General features: G+C 55.4%; 4 protein-coding genes across 4 annotated transcripts; 2 read left to right on the forward strand and 2 right to left on the reverse strand.

Annotated features, from left to right (window-relative positions):
- The first annotated feature begins 85 nt into the window (after positions 1-85).
- On the forward strand, positions 86-7,175 carry P153DRAFT_313762 (uncharacterized protein). The gene is made up of 6 exons (XM_033664895.1): positions 86-475; positions 596-715; positions 915-4,567; positions 4,718-4,945; positions 4,995-6,812; positions 6,879-7,175. The coding sequence occupies exons 1-6, from the start codon at positions 361-363 to the stop codon at positions 6,990-6,992; spliced, it is 6,048 nt and encodes a 2,015-aa protein (XP_033524580.1). The 5' UTR covers positions 86-360; the 3' UTR covers positions 6,993-7,175.
- A 635-nt stretch (positions 7,176-7,810) lies between these two features.
- Positions 7,811-10,676, reverse strand: P153DRAFT_374996 (autophagy-related protein 13; the record flags this gene model as incomplete). Its single annotated transcript, XM_033669553.1, has 3 exons — positions 7,811-10,240; positions 10,292-10,387; positions 10,440-10,676. The coding sequence occupies 3 exons, from the start codon at positions 10,674-10,676 to the stop codon at positions 7,811-7,813; spliced, it is 2,763 nt and encodes a 920-aa protein (XP_033524581.1).
- A 2,371-nt stretch (positions 10,677-13,047) lies between these two features.
- P153DRAFT_288458 (uncharacterized protein) lies at positions 13,048-18,014 on the forward strand (the record flags this gene model as incomplete). Its single annotated transcript, XM_033663597.1, has 3 exons — positions 13,048-16,162; positions 16,210-16,327; positions 16,373-18,014. The coding sequence occupies 3 exons, from the start codon at positions 13,048-13,050 to the stop codon at positions 18,012-18,014; spliced, it is 4,875 nt and encodes a 1,624-aa protein (XP_033524582.1).
- A 657-nt stretch (positions 18,015-18,671) lies between these two features.
- Positions 18,672-19,703, reverse strand: P153DRAFT_374998 (UbiE/COQ5 methyltransferase; the record flags this gene model as incomplete). The annotated part of the gene is made up of 2 exons (XM_033669554.1): positions 18,672-19,441; positions 19,499-19,703. The coding sequence occupies 2 exons, from the start codon at positions 19,701-19,703 to the stop codon at positions 18,672-18,674; spliced, it is 975 nt and encodes a 324-aa protein (XP_033524583.1).
- Positions 19,704-19,771: the final 68 nt, after the last annotated feature.

Here is a 19,771-nt window from a genome sequence, read left to right on the forward strand (position 1 = left end):
TCACCACGTGACTTTGGTTAAGCTCGCTGGGCACGTGCACATGGAGAACGCTTCTTGTCGTGCTACGCAGTCCATCGCCCCTTCACTCCAGTGACGGGCATTTCACTACTTAATCCGTGAGCTTTCAGGCTTCTTCCGCTCTTTAGATTCTATCCCACTGCGTTACTTTGCAGGCCCCGCCGCGCTTGCTGCATTTCCCTAGCGCGTTTCTTTCCCGCGAAGCTCTTCAGCACGCTCGCATCTCCTTCACCTCACCTCGCCAGCTGCACTTGCATCAACCAACCGCGCACACGCGAACATCCTTCTGCGCATTGCTAGCCAACCAAGACGTCACGCGCACACCCGCTGGGTACGGTCAATATGTCTTTCGGCGGCGGTTTTGGGGGCTTTGGCTCCAACAACAACAACCAGCAGGCTAGCAGCGGCGGCTTTGGATTTGGGGCGACCAACAACAACGCCAACAACGCTTCGACTGGTATGTACATCCTCTTCTTTTGATTCTTGCGACAAGACATCGCGCGACGGTCGACGATGCGCCTGATGAACCCGCACCGCGGCTCTCGCCAAACCGTGTCTAATCCCCCCTCTGCGCCAGGCTTCGGCTCCAATGCGAACAGCGGTGGCATGTTCGGCTCGAACAACAATGCTACCACGGGAAGCAACATGTTCGGCGGAGGCGCCAGCACCAGCACGAGCTCTCCTTTCGGGGGTGGAGGTACGTCGAAAGCTTTGCGCGTCGCAGTCGCGTCATCGTCCCGGCTTTTGCGTTTGTCGGGCTGCGGTCACGACTGCTGCTCGCCTCGATGGCGTCTCCCTGTATTGCGAGCGGTTGCGATTGTGTTATCGATTCTGCGCGTGGACTTTGTCGTCATCAGCTGTGTGCCCAGTGCGAAAGCTAACATGTACTTTTCCAGGTGGATTTGGTGCTAACAACACCGCGAGTTCAACCGCATTCGGCTCGAAACCATTCGGTGGCGGAACATCTGGCGGCCTCTTTGGCGGCAGCGGGACGTCTGGCTCGACATTCGGCGGCTTTGGTGCCTCTCAACCTAGCAACACGACGTCAACATTCGGCGCCGCTAATAACAACAACAACACAGGTGGAAGTCTTTTCGGCCAGAACAAGCCTGCCTTCGGTGCAGCAGCAACGACTGGGAGCGCGTTTGGTGGTGGAAGTACAGGCGGGGGATTTGGCACTGCGACCAACACCACGGGAGGGTTCGGTAGCTCGGCTGGTGGCTTTGGCGCTGCGGCTGGTGCTCAGCAGCCCAACAACGGTACCGCGAGCACGCCCTTTGCTGCTCACGTCGAGAAGGATGGCCCCTCGGGGTCCTCGACACAGCACTTCCAGACCATTGCCTTCCAGCAGCCGTACCAAAACTACTCTCTGGAAGAGCTGAGGGTGGCCGACTACAACCAGGGGCGTCGATACGGCAACCAGAACGGCCAGGCAGGCGCATTCGGCCAGAGCACTGGGTTTGGTGGATTCGGTGCCGCCAACAACACCAACACCCCCGCGGCCACCGGCTTTGGAGCTACCGCAAACACAGGCACCACCGGCGGTCTCTTTGGGGGCGCTAACAACAACACCTCGACGTCGGCGTTTGGCCAGAACACTGGATCAGCATTCGGCGCGAACAACAGCAGCAGTGGTGGGCTTTTCGGTCAGAACAAGCCAGCCACAGGCGGTCTGTTTGGAGGAGCAGCCGCTACCCCAGCCCCTGCGACTGGCGGTCTCTTCGGCGGCGGCGCCTCGACGACCAACACGACGGGTGGCTTTGGCTCAGGCGGCGGATTCGGAGCGTCAGCACCAGCAGCGGGCGGCCTTTTCGGTGGCAGCAACACCAACACAACGGCCCAGGCTAAGCCCTTCGGTTTCGGAAACGCTGCCCCCACCAACACTGCCTCAACTCCCTTCGGCGGCTCGACTAACACTGGCGCCTTTGGGCAGTCGAACACTGGAGGTGGGCTCTTTGGCGGAAACAACCAGGCTTCTGCTGCGCCTGCTTTCGGTGGGAGCACAGCCACTGCAAACACTGGCGGCGGGTTGTTTGGTGGTGGCGCCAGCACAGGCGCCTTTGGTCAGACCAACCAAGCGCAGAACACACAACAGTCTGGAGGTCTTTTCGGCGGCGGTGGTGGTGGTGGCTTCGGCCAGAACACCCAGAACCAGCAGAAGCCGGGAGGTCTTTTCGGAGGCGCCAGCACAACCACTACCGGAGGCGGTCTATTCGGACAGTCAGTCAACCAGCCACAGCAGTCTGGAGGCTTGTTTGGAGGATCTGCGGCGAACACAAACACAGCTGGAGGAGGAGGCCTGTTTGGCGCGAAGCCTGCCGCTGCAGGAAACAGTCTGTTTGGCGGGAGCACGGCCAACACAGGGGGTTCCACTGGGGGCTTGTTCGGTGGCCTTGGTGGACAAGCCAACCAGCAGAGCTCCGGGAGCAGTCTTTTCGGCGGCCAGAACAACCAGCAGAAGCCTGGAGGCCTGTTCGGAGGCTCCACGACCAACAACAACACTGGTGGCTCTCTATTTGGCGGTATGGGACAGAGTACCAACAATAACCAGTCCAACTTGGGCGGCTCGTTGTTCTCTAGCCAGAACCAGCAGCAGCAAAATCAGCAACCCAACAACAACAGCCTGTTTGGTGCTTCTGGAAGCTCTTTGCTGAGCACGTCTATGAACACCAACCCCTATGGTAACGATGCTCTTTTTGCTGGACTTGCCGCACCATCCCAGAATCTCGGCCCCATTGCAACCCCACTCTCGAGCAGTCAGAAGAACAAGAAGACCGCCATCCTGCCGCAGCACAAGCTGAACCCCGCTGCGTCCACACGTCTCCTGACACCGCAAACGAAGAGGCCCGGTGGTTATGGATTTTCGTACTCGAGCTACGGTACCCCGAGCAGCGCATCACCCGCGTCTGGAGCAGGCTTCTCCAGCAGCCTCTATGGCAGTGGAAACTTTTCACGCTCTCTTGGAATTAGCGTTTCGTCAAGCAACCTGCGCAACAACTACAACCCGGAAACCAGCATCCTGGCGCCAAACGCATTCTCTACTACCGCACGCCCCACTGGTAACGGCAGTCTGAAAAGGCTGAACATCAACCGACAGATTAGTCGTACCCCGCTGTTTGATGACGCATCCCCCAAGCATGTTAGCTTCGACGAGAACGTCAATCCTACCTCCAATGGCGAGACTGCAGTGGTTTTGCGGAGGGATGATGCAGATGCTTCTCCGAGGGCTATCAACGGCAATGAAGGCAGCAAGACTCGCTCTCCAGAGGGCAGCGGTACTGAGTTGGCTCGTGTGACTGAAGGTGATGCTCTGACACCAAGGTCATCGTCGTCCATCAATGCTCAGTCGAACGAGGACCCAATACCCGGTGCTTATTGGTCCAGCCCCACTCTCGACCAACTGAGGAAGACCAGCAAGCAAGAGCTGAAGGAAGTTCGCAACTTTGTCGTTGGTCGCCACAACATTGGACAGATCGAGTTTAACATGCGTGAGCCTGTTGATCTGTCTGAAGTCAATCTCGACAAGCTCTACGGTGACATCGTCCAGCTGAACCACCGCAATGCTACCGTCTATGGCGAGACGTGCACCACCCTACCCAAGCCTCCGCTCGGCACTGCTCTGAACCGACCATCTCTTATCACTCTGGCGAACTCGTGGCCTCGCAACAAGGCTGGCAAGAAGGATGTCAAGCACCTTGAGCGTCTCAAGCGAGTACAGGGTACCACCTTTGTCAAGTACAACGCTCAGAACGGCGATTGGACCTTCACTGTTCCTCATTTCTCTTCGTACGGGCTCGACTACGAGGGCGAGGAGTACAGCGATCTGGATGATGAGGAGTCAAGTGAGCTGAGCGACGTCCCCGATACACCCGCTCAAACTCAACTCAACACCAGCCAGATGACGAGCACGCCACAAGAGTCTTCCGTTCTCAGCCCTGACTACTCCAGCCCTGACGACACATTCGACTTCAAGAAGGGCATGCGTGCGCGAGCCAGCGTTCCCGGAGGCTTCAGTGACGGAGTGAGCTATGAGGAAGATGAAGAGATGGAAGAATCACAGGGCGAGTCTTTTTTAGGGCATCGCTCCGTGGGTTCGCTTGATGGTCAGCAGGAAGCTGAGTATTCTGAGAGCGAATCCGAATTTGCCCAAGATCAGAGTATGGCGGACTCTGTATCCGGACCAATTCACACCACGGAGCAAGCATCCGCTAAGGAGTCGGATCCTTTCAGGGGGTCGCTCAAACCAAAATCGATCCTCAAGGCTAGTCAGGTCACGAGGCCTGGTTTTGGCACTCCATCGAAAGGAAAGCCTGTTTTTGACGACGATTGGGCGAACCAACTCCAACGGACGATCAGCCCTAAGAAGCAGGATCGCCAGGCCTTGCGCGAGACTCAAAGCAATGGCATGCGAGAACACGAGAGCATTGATTTGAAGTTGTCACAGTCTGTCGGCAGACGAACGCTCACAACACCCATGGATTTGATGGAGTCTCTCTTCGGCGAGACGGAGAAGCACCAGTCTCCAAAGCGAGCTGCGCACGGTATTGAGGTTTGCCTTCCCCTTTCTTCGTTTTGATTATGTTTGATGGCGGACGTAATGTTGTTTGGATTTCCATATACGGTTTCCTTCGTAGATTGCCCATCTTGTATGTAGTTACAAATTGATACGGGACAAGATTGCTGAAACTCTTGTCTCTAGTTACCCTACTCGAAACGACCCAAATCCTCTTACGATCTCGACCAGCTGAGCGAAGCCGACAAAGACTTTCACAACTGCAGTAAGCCTCACTTCAGCGAATCTGGCATCCTCATCTATGGCAACAAGGGCCCTGCGACTCTCGAGAAAGGTGCTTTTCCCACAGCCCAGGAACCGCTCATCGGCGCCACAAAAGATATTCGCTTCATGCAGATGCCCGTCTTTGCTGATGTAAGATTGATCCCATCTTTTCGTGACACACAATACTGATTATGCACAGGCCGTACCCGAGACTCTAGCACTGCAAAAGCAGCGCACAAAAGTCTTCACTACTGATGGCGCGCCCTTTGCGACATTACAGGCGGACCCAGCCCCGGTAGAGTTTTCAGACATGGCTAGAGCCGTCGCGATCGACACAACAGCAGGTGTTCACGAGCAGCACGTCTGGCAGTTACTGTCTCTTCTCTTCGACGATGCTGACAAGTTACCGGGTGGTGTGGATGTCGAACACATCGAGGTCTACAGAAAAGAGAAGTTTGCCGATTGGTGGAAGGAGATTGTTTGGAGTGATGCACAGAAACATGCTCAACAAGCGGTCTCGCCAGAGGAGCGAGCCATCGCACAACTCAGCTGCAACAATGTCGCCGACGCCTGCCATGCCCTGATCGAAGGGTTGGATCTTCGACTGGCCACGATGGTTGCACAAATCGGTGGTGACGCCAGTATGCGTGAGAGCATGACCAGTCAACTCGAGGAGTGGCGTCGCCTGGACATGCTGTCCGAGATGCAAGATTCACATCGCGCTCTGTATGAACTGCTTTCTGGCAACTGCATGCAGGCCGAAGGCAAGACGGGTACGGGGAGAGAGAACCGGGCATCCACCTTCAACATCTCAAGTCGTTTCGCGCTAGACTGGCGGCGTGCTTTCGGTCTTCGTCTCTGGTACGGCACCATGGCTGAGGAGTCTCTTGACTCGGCTATTGCGCAGTTTGCAGATGCAGTCAAGGAAGGCAAGGAGGACGTCAAGCCTGTACCTTGGTTCGTTGAGGCGAGTGCGGATATGGGCTGGACAGATTCGCAGGCGGAGAACCGTGAGGACTTGCTTTGGGGCATCCTCAAGCTTTACACTTCGTCCAAAGCGGATGTCTCTGCGAACCTGGAAGACGTCTTGGCTCCGGAGAACGTTTCGGGTCACCCTTTGAACGCTCGCTTGTCGTTCCAGCTGTTCCAGCTGTTCAAGTCGCGACAAGAAGATGCAAGTGAAGCAGATGAGCGCAAGGTCAGCATGCCCACGCTTGGTGGCATTGGCGAAGACTCGTTCATGTCGACTATCCGTGCATCTCCCGCAAGAGACACGCAGATGGAGACTCCACTCGTTGAACTCGGCGACAAGATCACACTCACATATGCCGCGTCGCTGCACACGCCGCAGCACTGGACAACGGCTATCTGGGTGTATGCGCATCTGTCTTCCCCGGCAATGCGCGAGCACTACATCAAGGCCCTGCTCAACCAGTACTCCAGCGCCTACTCCCTCGTCGGCACAGACTCAACATACACCTACCTCACCCAAGACCTGCACGTCCCAACAACCTGGCTCCACGCCGCAGCCGCCCTCCAAGCCAAGACCAAAAACGACGCCGTCCGCCAAGCCACGCACCTCATCAAAGCCGACGAGCTCAACGAAGCCCACGAAGTCCTCTGCCGCAAAGTCGGCCCCGAAGCAATCATCTCGCGCGACTACGACGCCCTGCGCGACCTCATGCACGGCTTCGTGCCCTCCCCCCCAAACAGCCCCGTATCCGCCTCCTCCTCCGTGCACAGCAGCGCCGTCGCGCGCCGCGCCGAACCAGTCCAGGGCTGGGCCCAGGGCGGCCAGATCTACTTCGACTACATGGCGCTCATCGACTTGTCCGCCCAGCGCTCCACGTACCGCGTCGACGAAGACCTGGACGCTGAAATCGACGACTTGCTCGCGAAGCTGCAGAAGGCGCTGGAGATTGCCGCGCGGGATCGACTGGAATCTTGTGCGATTGAGGAGCGTGTTGCGCTTATGGAGATTGCGGGCGTGGTTGCGAATCGTGTTGCGGAGACGGAGGTATGTTTTTCTTCACTTGTTGGAGATGGAGATGTGGTGGGGGAATGCAGACTAACGAAAGTACAGAATGGTAATAAATCGCATATTCTCCGCCTGCCGCTCACGGAGGATTTGTGTCTTAGGCATGCGTGCCATTTGAGCACGGATTATTATCGCAAGGTTATGGGGAGGAGCGCGTAGGTTTTGACTTTGCTCATGGTTTTGTGTGGATGTGGATGTTAGGTTTTCTTTCTTGGGTTGGGTTAATTCGTTGCCTTGGGGTTTTTTTTCGCGCGCGCATGGAAAAGCTGAAGGAGAGAGGAGAGGATATGTGTGTGTCCTTGTATAATACGATATGATAGAATGGCAGATTCGTTAGCTAGCTAGCTTGGTTTTTTTTTGCTCTTGGGTTTAGTTTTGTGTTATGTACTGTATGCTATGATAGGGATGGGGTAAGTAATACATTCCGTCGTTTGACTTGGTTACATGGTCACCTTTTCTCCCTATGTGTGATGCAAATTACCCACCTTAAGGATGGAGACCACAACGCCTCCTTCCATTCACCAAGAGACATACAGACGAAGAGTATGCAAATAATACGATATATTCAGTCCCTCTTCCCCCACGTCTTACTACTACTAACTAACTACCACTAACCACCAACCCTACATGATCTCATCCCATCCGATCCAGCTTGACACCCACTAATCTAAGAAAGAAAGCCCGCACAAAAAGATCCAGACCGATACACCCCCCATCTGGCACGCATAGAAAAGACACAAGACACAAACGCCAAACCAACCAACCTACGAGTGAACGTAAAAAGCCCCTTCCCCGCCCAAATGCGACGCCATTATAAAAACCAAACAAACAAGGAAGCAAGCTAGGAAGCGGGTAATCAATCTGGTAAGTAGCGTAGATGAACAAACAAAGACAAAAGACAGGCAGAAAAAAACAACGCCAAGAGTGAAGATGTTGAAAAAACACGCCGAATCAACGCCGAAAAACACAATAAGTCATCACCTCAACCACGGCGACCCCTTCCTCCCCGCGCTACCTGTACTCGCGCCGCCGCGGCCCTCCTCGATACTGCGTCGTGACGCCGCAGCGCCAATCTCGCTCATCTGGAAGAGCAAGGGTTCGTCGTCGTCGGCGGCGGCGGTGCCACGGCTGGAGAAGTTATATCGACTCTGGCGTTCCGTCGAGCTAGTAGCGCCGGTGGACAGGCTGGTAGACGAGCTATGGGAGAAGAAGCCCCCGCGGCCGCGGGAGCTGACGCCGCGCTTAGGGGGTAAGTTGGAAGTCGGGGAGGGCTGCGCGTCGTCGGATGGGTTTGTGGGTTGGGGTTTGTCGCGGGTAGCGCTTGCGAGGAGCTCTGTTTGTGTGAAGAGGCCGCTGGAGGTTAGGTTGCGGGTTGTGAGGCGCTGCATGTCTCTTGCGCCTTCTGCTTCTTCGGTGGGGAGGCTGGTGGAGCGCATGCCGAAGAGGTCTGGTTCGTCTTCGGGGAGGTTGCGGTGCTGCTGCGAGACGGAGCTGGAGCGGCGGGAGACGTTCCAGGGGCGGGGCGAGGTGGGGATGTTGATGCCGTTTGCGTTTTGGTCTTCGTCCTCGCTCTGCTGGCGTACGTTGGTCGCGTTTGGCTCACGCAATGTCCGTCGAGCTCCGCTCCGACTTCGGTGAGGGCGTGGCTCGTATTCGATGATGCTGTTTGCACTCAATCGAGAAGGAATGGCTGGGGTGTGTGGGGTGTGGGGCGAGATGGGCTTTCCAAACGAGGATGCCGTCGATACAGAGGTGCCAGCAATCATTGCAGGTACGCTGGACAGTCGTCGACTGGAAGATGGCGAAGTCTGGTGGAGCATCACGGATGACGATACCGAGTCGGAGAGTGCCGTGTGCGAATCTCTCATGCGTTGGTATTTGGACAGTTGGGCCGTCGTCTTTCGCATGTTGGCATCTCGAGCAGCGTTGTCGCTCCGTGTAAAGCTCTTCAAGTCCTTCTTGGCCTCTAGCAACTTCAAAAAATCTGAGATGTTCTCGTCGTCCGTCTTGACCTCTCCTGAACTGCCGCCGGACCCGTCATTCATGACGTCTGAGCCTCTTTGTATGGATGAGGCCACGCTACCCTTGCCACTGCTCAGATTATCGTCTTCAGTCTTGCTGTTTGCACCACCCGTAGAGAACCTGTTCTTTCTATGACCAAAGCTGCTACTATAACGGGCTATTGGTGCAGGTTTTGGCGAACTTGATGCTGAAGAAGCAAAGGCGGCCTCGTTTGGCAGTGAAGGTGTTCTGAGCGCTGTTTGCGGGAGAGCAGTGAGTGATGTTCGGTTGCGCGGTTGATTTAACGCGCTTGTGGTGGCAGTCCGACCTAATGAGCTCCCGGGCCTTCCAAACGAACTGCCTGGAGAAGGGGGAACAGCAGAACCGGGAGCAGGCGACGATGATAGCGACCCGGCTTTGAACGGTTGGAATGACACGGACGTTCGTCGGGGGTATGATGGTGCTTCTGTAGATCGAAGGGAGGATTTTGAGCCTTGTGCGATTCGATGGTTTGGTGGAAGCTTCTGTGGCGGAGTTTCGGTGGGCGAAGATGATGGCATGTCTCGAACAGCTCGGAGAGCCGATATTGGACTCGCTCCTGTTGGGGGACCAACCTGGTGAAACGTTGACAGACTACCATAAGCTGTTCCAACGTCAGGCGTTTCCTGGGCATTGATCTTGTCGACGGGAGCGGACCCAGGCGTCTGCACTGCACGATGCGACTGTTCGAAATAAGTGTCGTCCAGGCCCATGAACTGGGAGCTCAGAAGCGATTCGGAATCATCGACGCTGAACTCGCAGTTGGTACGATACTGCACCGATATGCACAACGGGCCGATAGGGGAGTTGGAAGGCGTGAAGTCTTGCTGTTCGGTGATGGCTTCCGGGGACGGGTATAGTGGTAGGCTCAGTGTGTCTGTGTGTGGGGTTTTGAACTGGCCGTTGGTAATGCGGTAGTTGAGTTTGAGCGCGGGGTGGTTCGCGGGTTGCTTGGCCATGCTCTTGTAGTACTTGAACGCCGGTATGAAGCGGAGATAGGCATATAGCGATCGAAAGAGGACAACTGCCTTCTTGTACACGTTGGGCAGCGGGTCATCAAGCTCCGAGGGATGCACCACGTGTTTGTCTCCTACTTGTATCTTCCAGCGCTCCAGTACAACCTGCGTAGGCCTGCTTGCGCGACTCAGAGGCCGGCCAGTGGATTCGGCAGCATTCATGGCTCCAGCCACGTCCCATCTCTTCCCGTGCTCGTCATGTATGACCAGCGACTGCTTGTGTCCGAGACCCTTGATGTCCAGGTACACCTCGATGTACATGGGTGGATGGAAGCCGGCCATGGCGTCCATGGTCTTCCATTCTGCGAGGTCTTGCTGGAGGACGTCCGTGTCGTCGAGCACGACGTTGAACTGCAGCGCCTGTTAGCTGGGTTAATGTGGAGATGGGGAGGGACGACGCACCCATTTGTTCTGCTTGAGGTCGCCGTTCTTGTTGTAGGCTTGGGGCAGGATGACGCGGGACGAGACGATGGTGAGGGCTGCTTTGGTGAAGAAGTTCTGGGACCTGTCAGCATACATCTCCCATGGCTGGTTGCATCCTGGTACGTACCTGTATGACCTGGTTGACCTTCTGGTAGTGCTTCTGGTCCGACTCGGCCAGGTGGTCGCCGCGGGTCACCATCTCGCCTTCGCCTTCTTCTCCCCCGCGGTCGCTGTAGGAAGCTGTGTCGGAAGATGGGGAGCCCTCTCTGGGCTGATTCCGCTGGTTGTTGGTGCGTGTAGGGTTCGTCTGGAGGTTGTTGGCCGCCGAGGCTGTGCGCGGGGAGGGGCGCTGGTATGGATGCATGGCGGGCGACCCTCTGCAGGAACAGGCACAGGGTGTATCGCGTGTCTGTGATCAAGTGCGGGTGTCTAGGGCGATTATCGTTGCGGCGGAAAGAGGCGAGTGATGAAAGCCATCACGAGTTCAGTCGGCTGAGCAGGAAGCAGTCAGGACAAGTACCCCAATGGTCCACGCGCGGGGAATGTCTCGAGGGTGTGGGCGCACTCAGGCAACAGCAGTGATATCCAGGCTTATACGAGTAGGGTGAAGAGCGGCGATGCAGCGGAGCCTCAGGCGCGCGGAGATAAGGCTGAAATAAGTGTCTCGATGCAGGCCGAGATGCACTGGGATACAGACTCGATACACAGCACACTGGATGGGTCAAGAGAGGCCCGGCAAGCTGAGGGCTGAGTCAAGGACCGTTGAGCCCCGATCTTGTGACTGTTCCGGATGACGCTTCGCTGATAGCAGATAGCTCCAGTCTGGACAGGCCAAGGGACGACACAGCAGCCACGCAGAAGAGAGGAGCAAACGTGGCCAGGGCGTCGAGGGCTGCATGTACCTCGACGGTTTCGTGCTCCGTCGATGCTCTGGCGCAAATGGAGCTGTTCTGCTTGTGGAGCAAGCCTGACTGACGTCTGCTTGGAGCTGTGGAGTTGCAGCCTCACAACGCTCGAGCGTGCGCCGCTAACGGCTTGGAGAACACCATTCCCCAGCTCCGGCGATGAGCTTCAAGCTCCATCCACCTCCGAGCACGTCAATCGAGCTGATGTGCTGCATCGGGACGCGCAACTTACAGCCGTTGTCCCCGCAACTGCGCACTGGCACTAGCTACTGGTGAATCCTCGCCCGTCATCCCCGCGACATTGCACGCCATTTGCCAGCCGTGCGTCATTCGACGCTTCACCTTTTTATTTTTACAGCCTCAACCCGTCGAGGCTCCGCAGCGAGCGTTGGCCGGTAGCACACGATTCACCCTAAGCTCCCCGTGTAACTGCTATCACCGCCTTTGTCGTGCCTCTGGGCAGCCCAACCTCCGCGTGGACAGATACGTCCGTTGTACAGCATCAGCTCAACATGCTGGCGGTCAGTGACATGGCCTCCTTCAACTGGCTTCTTGCATCATTATCGCTCCGAGGAGTGCGTCTTATCATGAAAAAGCAACAATCTCTGCGGTTGGCGTCTATATCTACCCATTGCGAGGAGCGCTGTACATGCGACACGTATTATCCACCTGTTTGCATGCAGTTGACGCTTATGTAGACTGGTACCAGGTTCAAGGATTGGCAACTAGTCTTTGGATCATCTTGTAGAGACCGGATGAGAGTCTGCGTGCACAAGCTCTTGGTAAATCATGAACAGAGTGCATATTTGGCGATTGCCACGTTCCACAGAGCCTCTCGCTGGCAGTGCGCGAGAGTCGGGAGAAGCTGCGTCTTGACGCGAGATGCTGGCAACATTGGCCATGTATGGATTCTGAAGACTGTCTTTCGTCATTCCGCGCTCAGAAATGACAGCAGTGACTTTCCATCACGCCAAGCCCTAGATCTTTGCTCCCTCCCGTACTCATCACTCACCGCCAATCATAGAGTACTTATACACAATGGCTTTCCAAGCATAGCTGCTACTACTGCTCCTCGATACAGCCTTTATATCATCCGAGGTCCTGCGTACCTATGACCATAGCACCGTTGTTACATGATCGCTCCAGCGTAGTGATGTTGACCTCCGGAAAGTCATGGAAGGAGGTCGTGCACTTCTCATTGGCTGTGGTGATGAGTCGAGGAGACATCCCACCTTGCTCTACATGCTCACCAGCCATCAGCAAACATAACTAACTTCTGTTCTTCTCTCTTCGAAGCATCGGCAGGTACAATAGATTTGTTCTGACTCACATTGACCCTCGCGACAAGCAAACGCGCCTTGCAATTTCCCATCCCCTCATCCCGAGCTTCGTCATCGATCTTGACACCTAGATACGCCGCACCCTTCGCCACCGAGAGCAGCACACAGCGACCGCGCCTTTTCGCTGATTAATTCTGAGCAGTCGCGTAAACCTTGCGAACCTTCCATCCGAGCCGCGACCCGTTTGCCCCTCTATTCATCTCACGACCACGATACCCACCAACAACCACATCCCATCGCCACCTCGCTTCTACCCCGTCGAGCGCACTTCACATTCGAATTATACAACGCCGCACACACAGTTATACTCTGCACACTCGCAACCATCAGGTCGAGCAGTAAACAAATCGCCCGCAATCGTGCACGGCGCCCCTCTCCTTTGGAGTCGTCCCCGCTTCACAACCAGCGCCTTTAAACAAGCTTTGATCTTCAAGGTCATAGCGAGGTGCTACTTGTAGAAGCCCAGGATACTCCCGAACATATCCAGCACATGAGCGGCTACCTCTGGAAATACTTCCTCGAAGATGATGTCGACAATTTCCGACATGTCCTCACATCCACCTCGCATACGTTCCGTGCGGGAACACAAAAAGGGTTGGCAGGCTGGCAGAGTGGAGGGCATGCCCCGGCGGTGAACAGCAGCCCTGGCAGCTATAACGCCTCGCCGATGCAGAGCGCCAAAAGTCGAAGGACGATTGGTGCTGGTGTTTCTCTAACGCGGACCGACATCAACAGTCGCGACGCAGCGGGGATGACCATCTTGCATCATGCCGCATCATCGACGTCTGAGAATGCCGTCGAATTTGCGCAAGCTCTCCTCGAACACCCGTGGACAGATCTGTACATCCAGGACGCGGAAAACGGCTGGACCCCACTACATAGAGCATTCTACTTCGGGAATATTGCAGTTGCGCGATCCATCCTGAATCGCGACGCACAGGACGTTCTTGGCCAGGGGTCTGGTGGCTTTAATCAGCATGCACGAGGTCTGGTTAGGATTAAGGATAACGAGGGTTATGGTCCTCTCGATTTGTTTGCGATGACGATCAAAGACCGCACTCTTCGACCGGATGAGGCGCCTATGACGGACTCGGACTCGGACGATGAAATGGCGCATGGCGACAGTGGTGACGCAGACGACGAGATGCGCAGGCAACTGATCACTCCGACGGTCTTGCTTGGAGGCGACGAGGTGTATACCTTTGGCAGCAACAAGAACGTGACACTAGGCTTCGGTGACGAAGATGACCGCCAATTCCCTGAGCGCATCATTCTGCGAAGGCCGGATCACCTCCTCCAGAGGTTTTACAGAGAGCATCGAGCAAGACAGAATCAATACTGGGCTGCGATGGGCTTACCTCCACAAGATTCCGGTCCAACGCTACCCAAGGTTACAGTGGATTTGCCCACTCACATTCGCAACATCCCCATCGTCATTCAAGACGTGCAGATGTCAAAGTTGCATACTGCTGTTTTGACGGCAGATCCTGTGTCGAATCTTTACATGTGCGGTCATGGTCCTGGAGGTCGACTGGGAACGGGCAACGAGACTACTCGGTATCAATTTACCTGCATTGAAGGCGGTGGAATGGGCCAGAAAAAGACTGCTGCAGTTGCCCTTGGCCAAAATCATACACTGGCTATCACCGACGAGGGAGAGGTTTTTTCGTGGGGGAACAACGCGTTTGGTCAGCTGGGTTACACTCTTCCGAAACCAGTATTGAAAGATGACGACCCTATCTCAACGCTCCCTCGACAGATCTTTGGGCCCTTGAAGCGCGAACTCGTGGTAGGCATTGCGGCGTCCCGAATCCATTCAGTCGTACATACTACAACGTCTCTATACACTTTTGGCAAGAATGAAGGCCAACTTGGCATTGTCGATTCAGACGCCCGGTCCCTCGAAATGCAAATCATTCCCCGGAAGATCGCAGCCTCTTTGTTCTCCTCATCCATCGCTTCGGTATCAGCAATCGACGGCGCTTCTATATGTCTCTTGGAGAATCGCGATGTCTGGGTCTTCGCAAATTATGGTTACTCGAAGATCAGCTTTCCCCTGGACGGGTTCACAAGTCATTTCCTGAAGGAAAGTTGGCTGACAACGAAGTACGACACAACGCCGAACAAAGTCAAGAAGATTACTTCTGGTGGCGACACCATCTGCGCGTTGACCACGTCTGGCGAAGTGTTTACTGTCACAGTCAACCGACGGTTGGAAGGGACACAAGACGTCAGTGCCTCGACGACCAACCCAAAGCAGATTCGTGGAGCTTTGTCCGCGCCTTATCGCATATGGTCCTCGAAGAAGAGTCAAATGGCAGCAAGAGATGTTGACGTTGATCAGGACGGATCGATCATTCTGACCACCGACGTTGGCAGTGTGTGGAGACGAACCAAACGAGTGACGATCAAGAACGCGACCAGCACAGGCGCTTCAGAGACAAGACCAAAAGACTACAAGTTCCAGCGCGTGTCTGGTCTGACTCGCGTCATCGCCGTTCGAGCTTCTGCATTTGGGGCTTATGCAGCCGTGCGCAAGGACTGCAACGTGACGAGAGACCAGATTGGTGTAGATGAAATAGGTCTTTGGGACGATCTTGCGCCACTACTTTCCTTCTACGACTTGACAAATTATGAAGAGACGTCCGATGACGAAGAGCCTGTCCCCAGGTATTGGAATCGGTCGCCAGATGCGCAAGCTCTCCGCAAACGTACGCTGAAATCGAGAGACTTGGAGAAGGAAGTCGCTGAGATTTTGCAACGATCATCGACATCTTCGGAACGCACGTATAATGTGGAAGTTGGGACTACACTCTCTGACATCCGCATCCCCATTCACGAGTTCATTCTTGCTGGACGTACCAGAGTGTTCCGGGATGCGATAATCAATTTCCATGCACATGGCTCCGAGCATATCATACCTGATTTGTTGACCATCAAGCAAGACGGCGAAAAGTTGTTGGTACTCTTCCACGGCTTGGACTTCCTTACCATCTTCAACTTGGTTTTGTATATTTACACTGATCAAGTCGTTGATTTCTGGAACGTCACTCGGCACTACCCTACTTTGGCGTACAGATACCGCTCTGTGCGAACTGAATTGATGAAGGTCGCTTCTCAACTGGAGCTGCGACAGCTTGAGCCGGCCGTGCGCCAGATGGTCAATCCGCGAAGGTCTCTTCACATGGATCTGGAACTCGCCATCAAAGATCGAACGTTCTTTGAAAGTGGGGACGTAATCGTCGATCTTGCAGACGGCGAGATGCTTCTTCACTCGGACATCATCTGTCAACGCTGTCCCTTCTTTGAGGGTCTCTTCCGAGGTCGTGCCGGAGGCCAATGGCTTTCCGGGAGACGTACGGAGGAGTCTTCGCTCGTACGAATCGACCTGACGCATGTGGAAACACATCTATTCGAACTCGTTGTTCGTCATCTTTACGCCGACGCTGGGGAAGAGATCTTCGATGATGTTACAAGTGAGGACCTCAATGATCTGCTTGCGTTGGATGAACTCCTTGATCATGTAATGGACGTCATGTCCGTGGCAAACGAGCTGATGCTTGACCGTCTTTCACAAATTTGTCAGAGGTTGATTGGTCGCTATGGTGTGTATTCTTACTCGTGCTGTTGGGCCAAGCTTACAGTATTACAGTCAACGCCAGGAACGTGTGCTCTCTCCTCACAGCAGTTGCACCGAGCTCGGTTGCCGAGTTCAAAGATGCAGCGCTGGAGTATGTCTGTCTCAGCTTGGAGGCAGTGATGCAGAATGGGTAAGTTTCGTCACCATAATGTATCCACTTTACTAATGTATATAGATCTCTCGACGAGCTGGATGAGGATCTTTTATTGGAGCTCAATCAGGTTGCTCGCGATAACCAGCTTGCATATCTGCCCTTCGCCAGGAGTGGGCGTGCAGAAGCACTTCTATTTGACCGATATCCGGAGCTCGCTGAGCGCATTGAGCGAGGCAAGCGTGCTAAGATTGACGCCATCGTACTCTCCAACAAATACGCAGATGGTGACGGCCTGTTTGGATCTTTCAGGGCGCAAAGCCTGGAAGAAGCGTCCACTTCGCCCCTCCGCCAACGCACGCGAAGGAGAGCATCGAAAGAAGTCGGCAGGATCGAGCCCAGCAGCCCAGCGCTAACACCGCAGCTCAAGAGTAGACAGTCGGTCCAAGACCTCATGTTTGAGATGTCTGAAGGGGAAGACGATGATGGTGATGGCGGTTTATTGAAGAAGATCAAGCCCCCGAAATTCAAAGAACGATTCACGGAATCGAAAGACGATGAGCTCACGGCTCCGGAATCTCCCTGGTCGTCAGTCCGTCGGCAAAGCCAGTTGTCGCCTCATAGTCTTGGTGAGGAGGATAACCTTCCCGTCAAGTTCACTCCTCTCCAATCGCCCGCCGTGCAAGAGACGAGGACACTAGATCGACCATGGGGCGCCACACCCTTAGCGAGTGCAAAGCTGGACCTCAAAGACATCATGAGCCAGACCTCAAGCGACAAGCCGTCGAACCTAACTCTGGGCCTGACGCGGAGCGAGAGCGAGCAAAAAGCCGCGAGTTCCTCGCACAGCAAGATGTCGCAAAAGGAGCGTAAGCGCCTGCAACAAGCCCAGCAGCTGGGAACGCCGATAGAATCCCCGCAGCCAACACCCCCCGTTGTATCTCCCTGGCAAGCCGCCGCCGCTCAACGCAAGCCCAGCAACGCTCCCATCGTGCAACCTTCCCCTAAACCAGCCCCATCGCCACAACCCCAGCAACAACCACAACCCCCCCGAGCATCAAGCACCCCCCACCTCACCATGCGCCAAACCGTCGCGCGAAAAAGCTCCACCACCCCCCAACAAAAAGACACCCCAGCATCGCCCCCGCGCCCCTCAGCCTCAGAACGCGGCATGTCCGTCTCCACGACCCCAATCCCCACCCCACGCTCAGTCCGCCACATCCCCAAGCCCTCAACCTCACTCACATCGCCCAGCCAGCACCTCAGCATCATGGAGATCCTGTCGCTGCAGGAAGCCGAGAAGGTGTCGATTCGCGATGCCGCGGCGAAGAGGAGTCTGATGGAGATCCAGCAGGAGCAGGAGTTTCAGGCGTGGTGGGATGAGGAGAGTCGCAGGGCGATGAGGGAGGAGGAGGAGGTTAGGCGGGTGCAGGAGAGGTCTGGGAGGGGGAGAGGGAGAGGTGCGGGGAAGGGGAGGGCGAGGGGGAGGGGGAAGAAGGATGGTGAGGGGAAGGGCGAGGGGAAGGAGAAGAAGGTGGATGCGAGTCCAGCGCCGGTTGTGAATGCGCAAAAGTCGACGGCTAAGCAGGATGGGGGTGATAGAGGGGGGAGAGGGAGAGGGAGGGGAGGCCGGATAGGCAGGGGTGGTGCCAGGGGAGGTGGGGCGCGGAAAGATGGGGCTGCGGCTGTTCAGTCGCCTACTCCTACACCTGCTCCACGGGTTTAATGTTGTACAATTACTTAGAATGTGTGGGTTGTATTTATATATCTCTTTCACTGTTCATCTACCAATACTCATCTAGACGAATATACTTCAGCTAAATCCCACCCCATCCTAAGAAAAAAGAAAAGATAGCCAAGTTGGATGCTTTGGTGATATAGATGTATTAGCTAAATCCCCACCTCTTGCACATATGCACAGATGACGATCATGATATGTACAAGGACAACTCTACAATCGCGCACCGTGGAAACACAAGCTACAGAGAGGGAAGTAAACACATCACTTATCGCTCCACAGTTTTTAGGTATGTACGCAAACAAGGCGAAAACACAGCACCAACAAAACGATCTTCTAATAGATTAGCGGAACAGAACAGAACAGAACAGAGCAATGAGTAACCGATGAAGATTCACTGGGCAATTTTGGCGAATATGCGGAGTGAAGATGCGGTGAAGGAGAGCGTCGACAACTACATGGATTGTGAAAGGACTTGAACGGCGGAGGAGGTGTTGGTATGCGTCTACAAGCATGTGGTGTTGAGTTTTGTATGTTAGGTTGGGTTGGTTTAGTGCAGCGACCTCATATAAACATCCACACCACATAAAATCATTACACATCTCACCTACACATACATACATACACAACCCACAAACCCCCCATCTACAACGGCTTAACACCCCTATGCACCGCCGCAATCCCGCCCGTCAAATCCTCCCACCCCTTCCCCGGCACAAGAAACCCCGCATCCTCAATCATCCCCCTAAACTCGGCCTGACTCGGAAACCTCGCAATACTCTCAACAAGATACTGATAGCTATCGCGATCGCCCGCAACCATCTGGCCAATAAGCGGAATAGCGCCGAAACTCCACCGCTGATACACCGCGTCAAACAGCGGGTTATTCACCTTGCTGAACTCGAGGCATGCGAATACGCCGCCGGGTTTCAGGACGCGGAACGCTTCTCGAAGTGCGACGTCCTTGTGTGTGAAGTTTCGGATGCCGAAGGCGACGGTGTAGAGGTCGATGGAGGCGGAGGGTATCATGTGGAGGTCTTCGGCGTTGGCTTCGATGAAGTCGAGGCGCGGGGAGTGGGCGTAGGGGGTGGTGAGGGAGCGCTTGCGGCCTTCGAGGAGCATGGAGGGGTTTATGTCTGCGACTGTGACGCGGGTGTGGGCGTCGTGGTTGGTGGTGGAGGCGTGGTCGAGCATGCGGAAGGCGATGTCGCCGGTGCCGCCGGCGATGTCGAGGATGTTCCAGCCTGGTTGGTGGTTGGGGGATGAGGTGGAGGTAGAGGGGGGTGTGCTGAGGGGGTGTCGGCCGGGGTTTAGAGACCGCACGAAGTGGTCTTTCCAGAGGCGGTGGATGCCGAGGGACATGAAGTCGTTCATGGAGTCGTAGGAGGAGGCGACGGAGGAGAAGACGTTTTTCACTAGATTTTGTTAGATGATGGGGTGGATGGTGTGGGGAGGTCGAGGGGGGTAATTACCTCGCTGCTCTTTCAGCGCCTCGGCAACCGTCTCGAAGCCAAAGTGCGTCGTCCCTCCAGGTCCATCTTGCGGAGATTTCGGCGGCGGCGTCGCCTGCTGCGTGGGTGCTGTGCAGGAGAAACAGCGGTACGACTCCCTTGCACCCACACCCCTCCTACTCTTCTGCAGCAATTGGCGCGCAGCTCGTGACCGTGTCGTCTGCATGGTTATGCGATGTGGGGGTGAATTGTCGCCGTCCAGATGAGAGAGCTTGGCGTGAATGTGCTCGAGGC

Source organism: Dothidotthia symphoricarpi (genome assembly GCF_010015815.1).
Source record: "Dothidotthia symphoricarpi CBS 119687 unplaced genomic scaffold P153scaffold_8, whole genome shotgun sequence".
NCBI lineage: Eukaryota > Fungi > Ascomycota > Dothideomycetes > Pleosporales > Dothidotthiaceae > Dothidotthia > Dothidotthia symphoricarpi.

Excerpts from the sequence above, each read along its gene's own strand:
- P153DRAFT_313762 (XM_033664895.1), top strand. The coding sequence starts at position 361 with ATGTCTTTCGGCGGCGGTTTTGGGGGCTTTGGCTCCAACAACAACAAC. Across the intron at positions 716-914 it reads CTCTCCTTTCGGGGGTGGAG|GTGGATTTGGTGCTAACAAC; the intron begins GTACGTCGAAAG and ends GTACTTTTCCAG. Across the intron at positions 6,813-6,878 it reads ATCGTGTTGCGGAGACGGAG|AATGGTAATAAATCGCATAT; the intron begins GTATGTTTTTCT and ends ACGAAAGTACAG.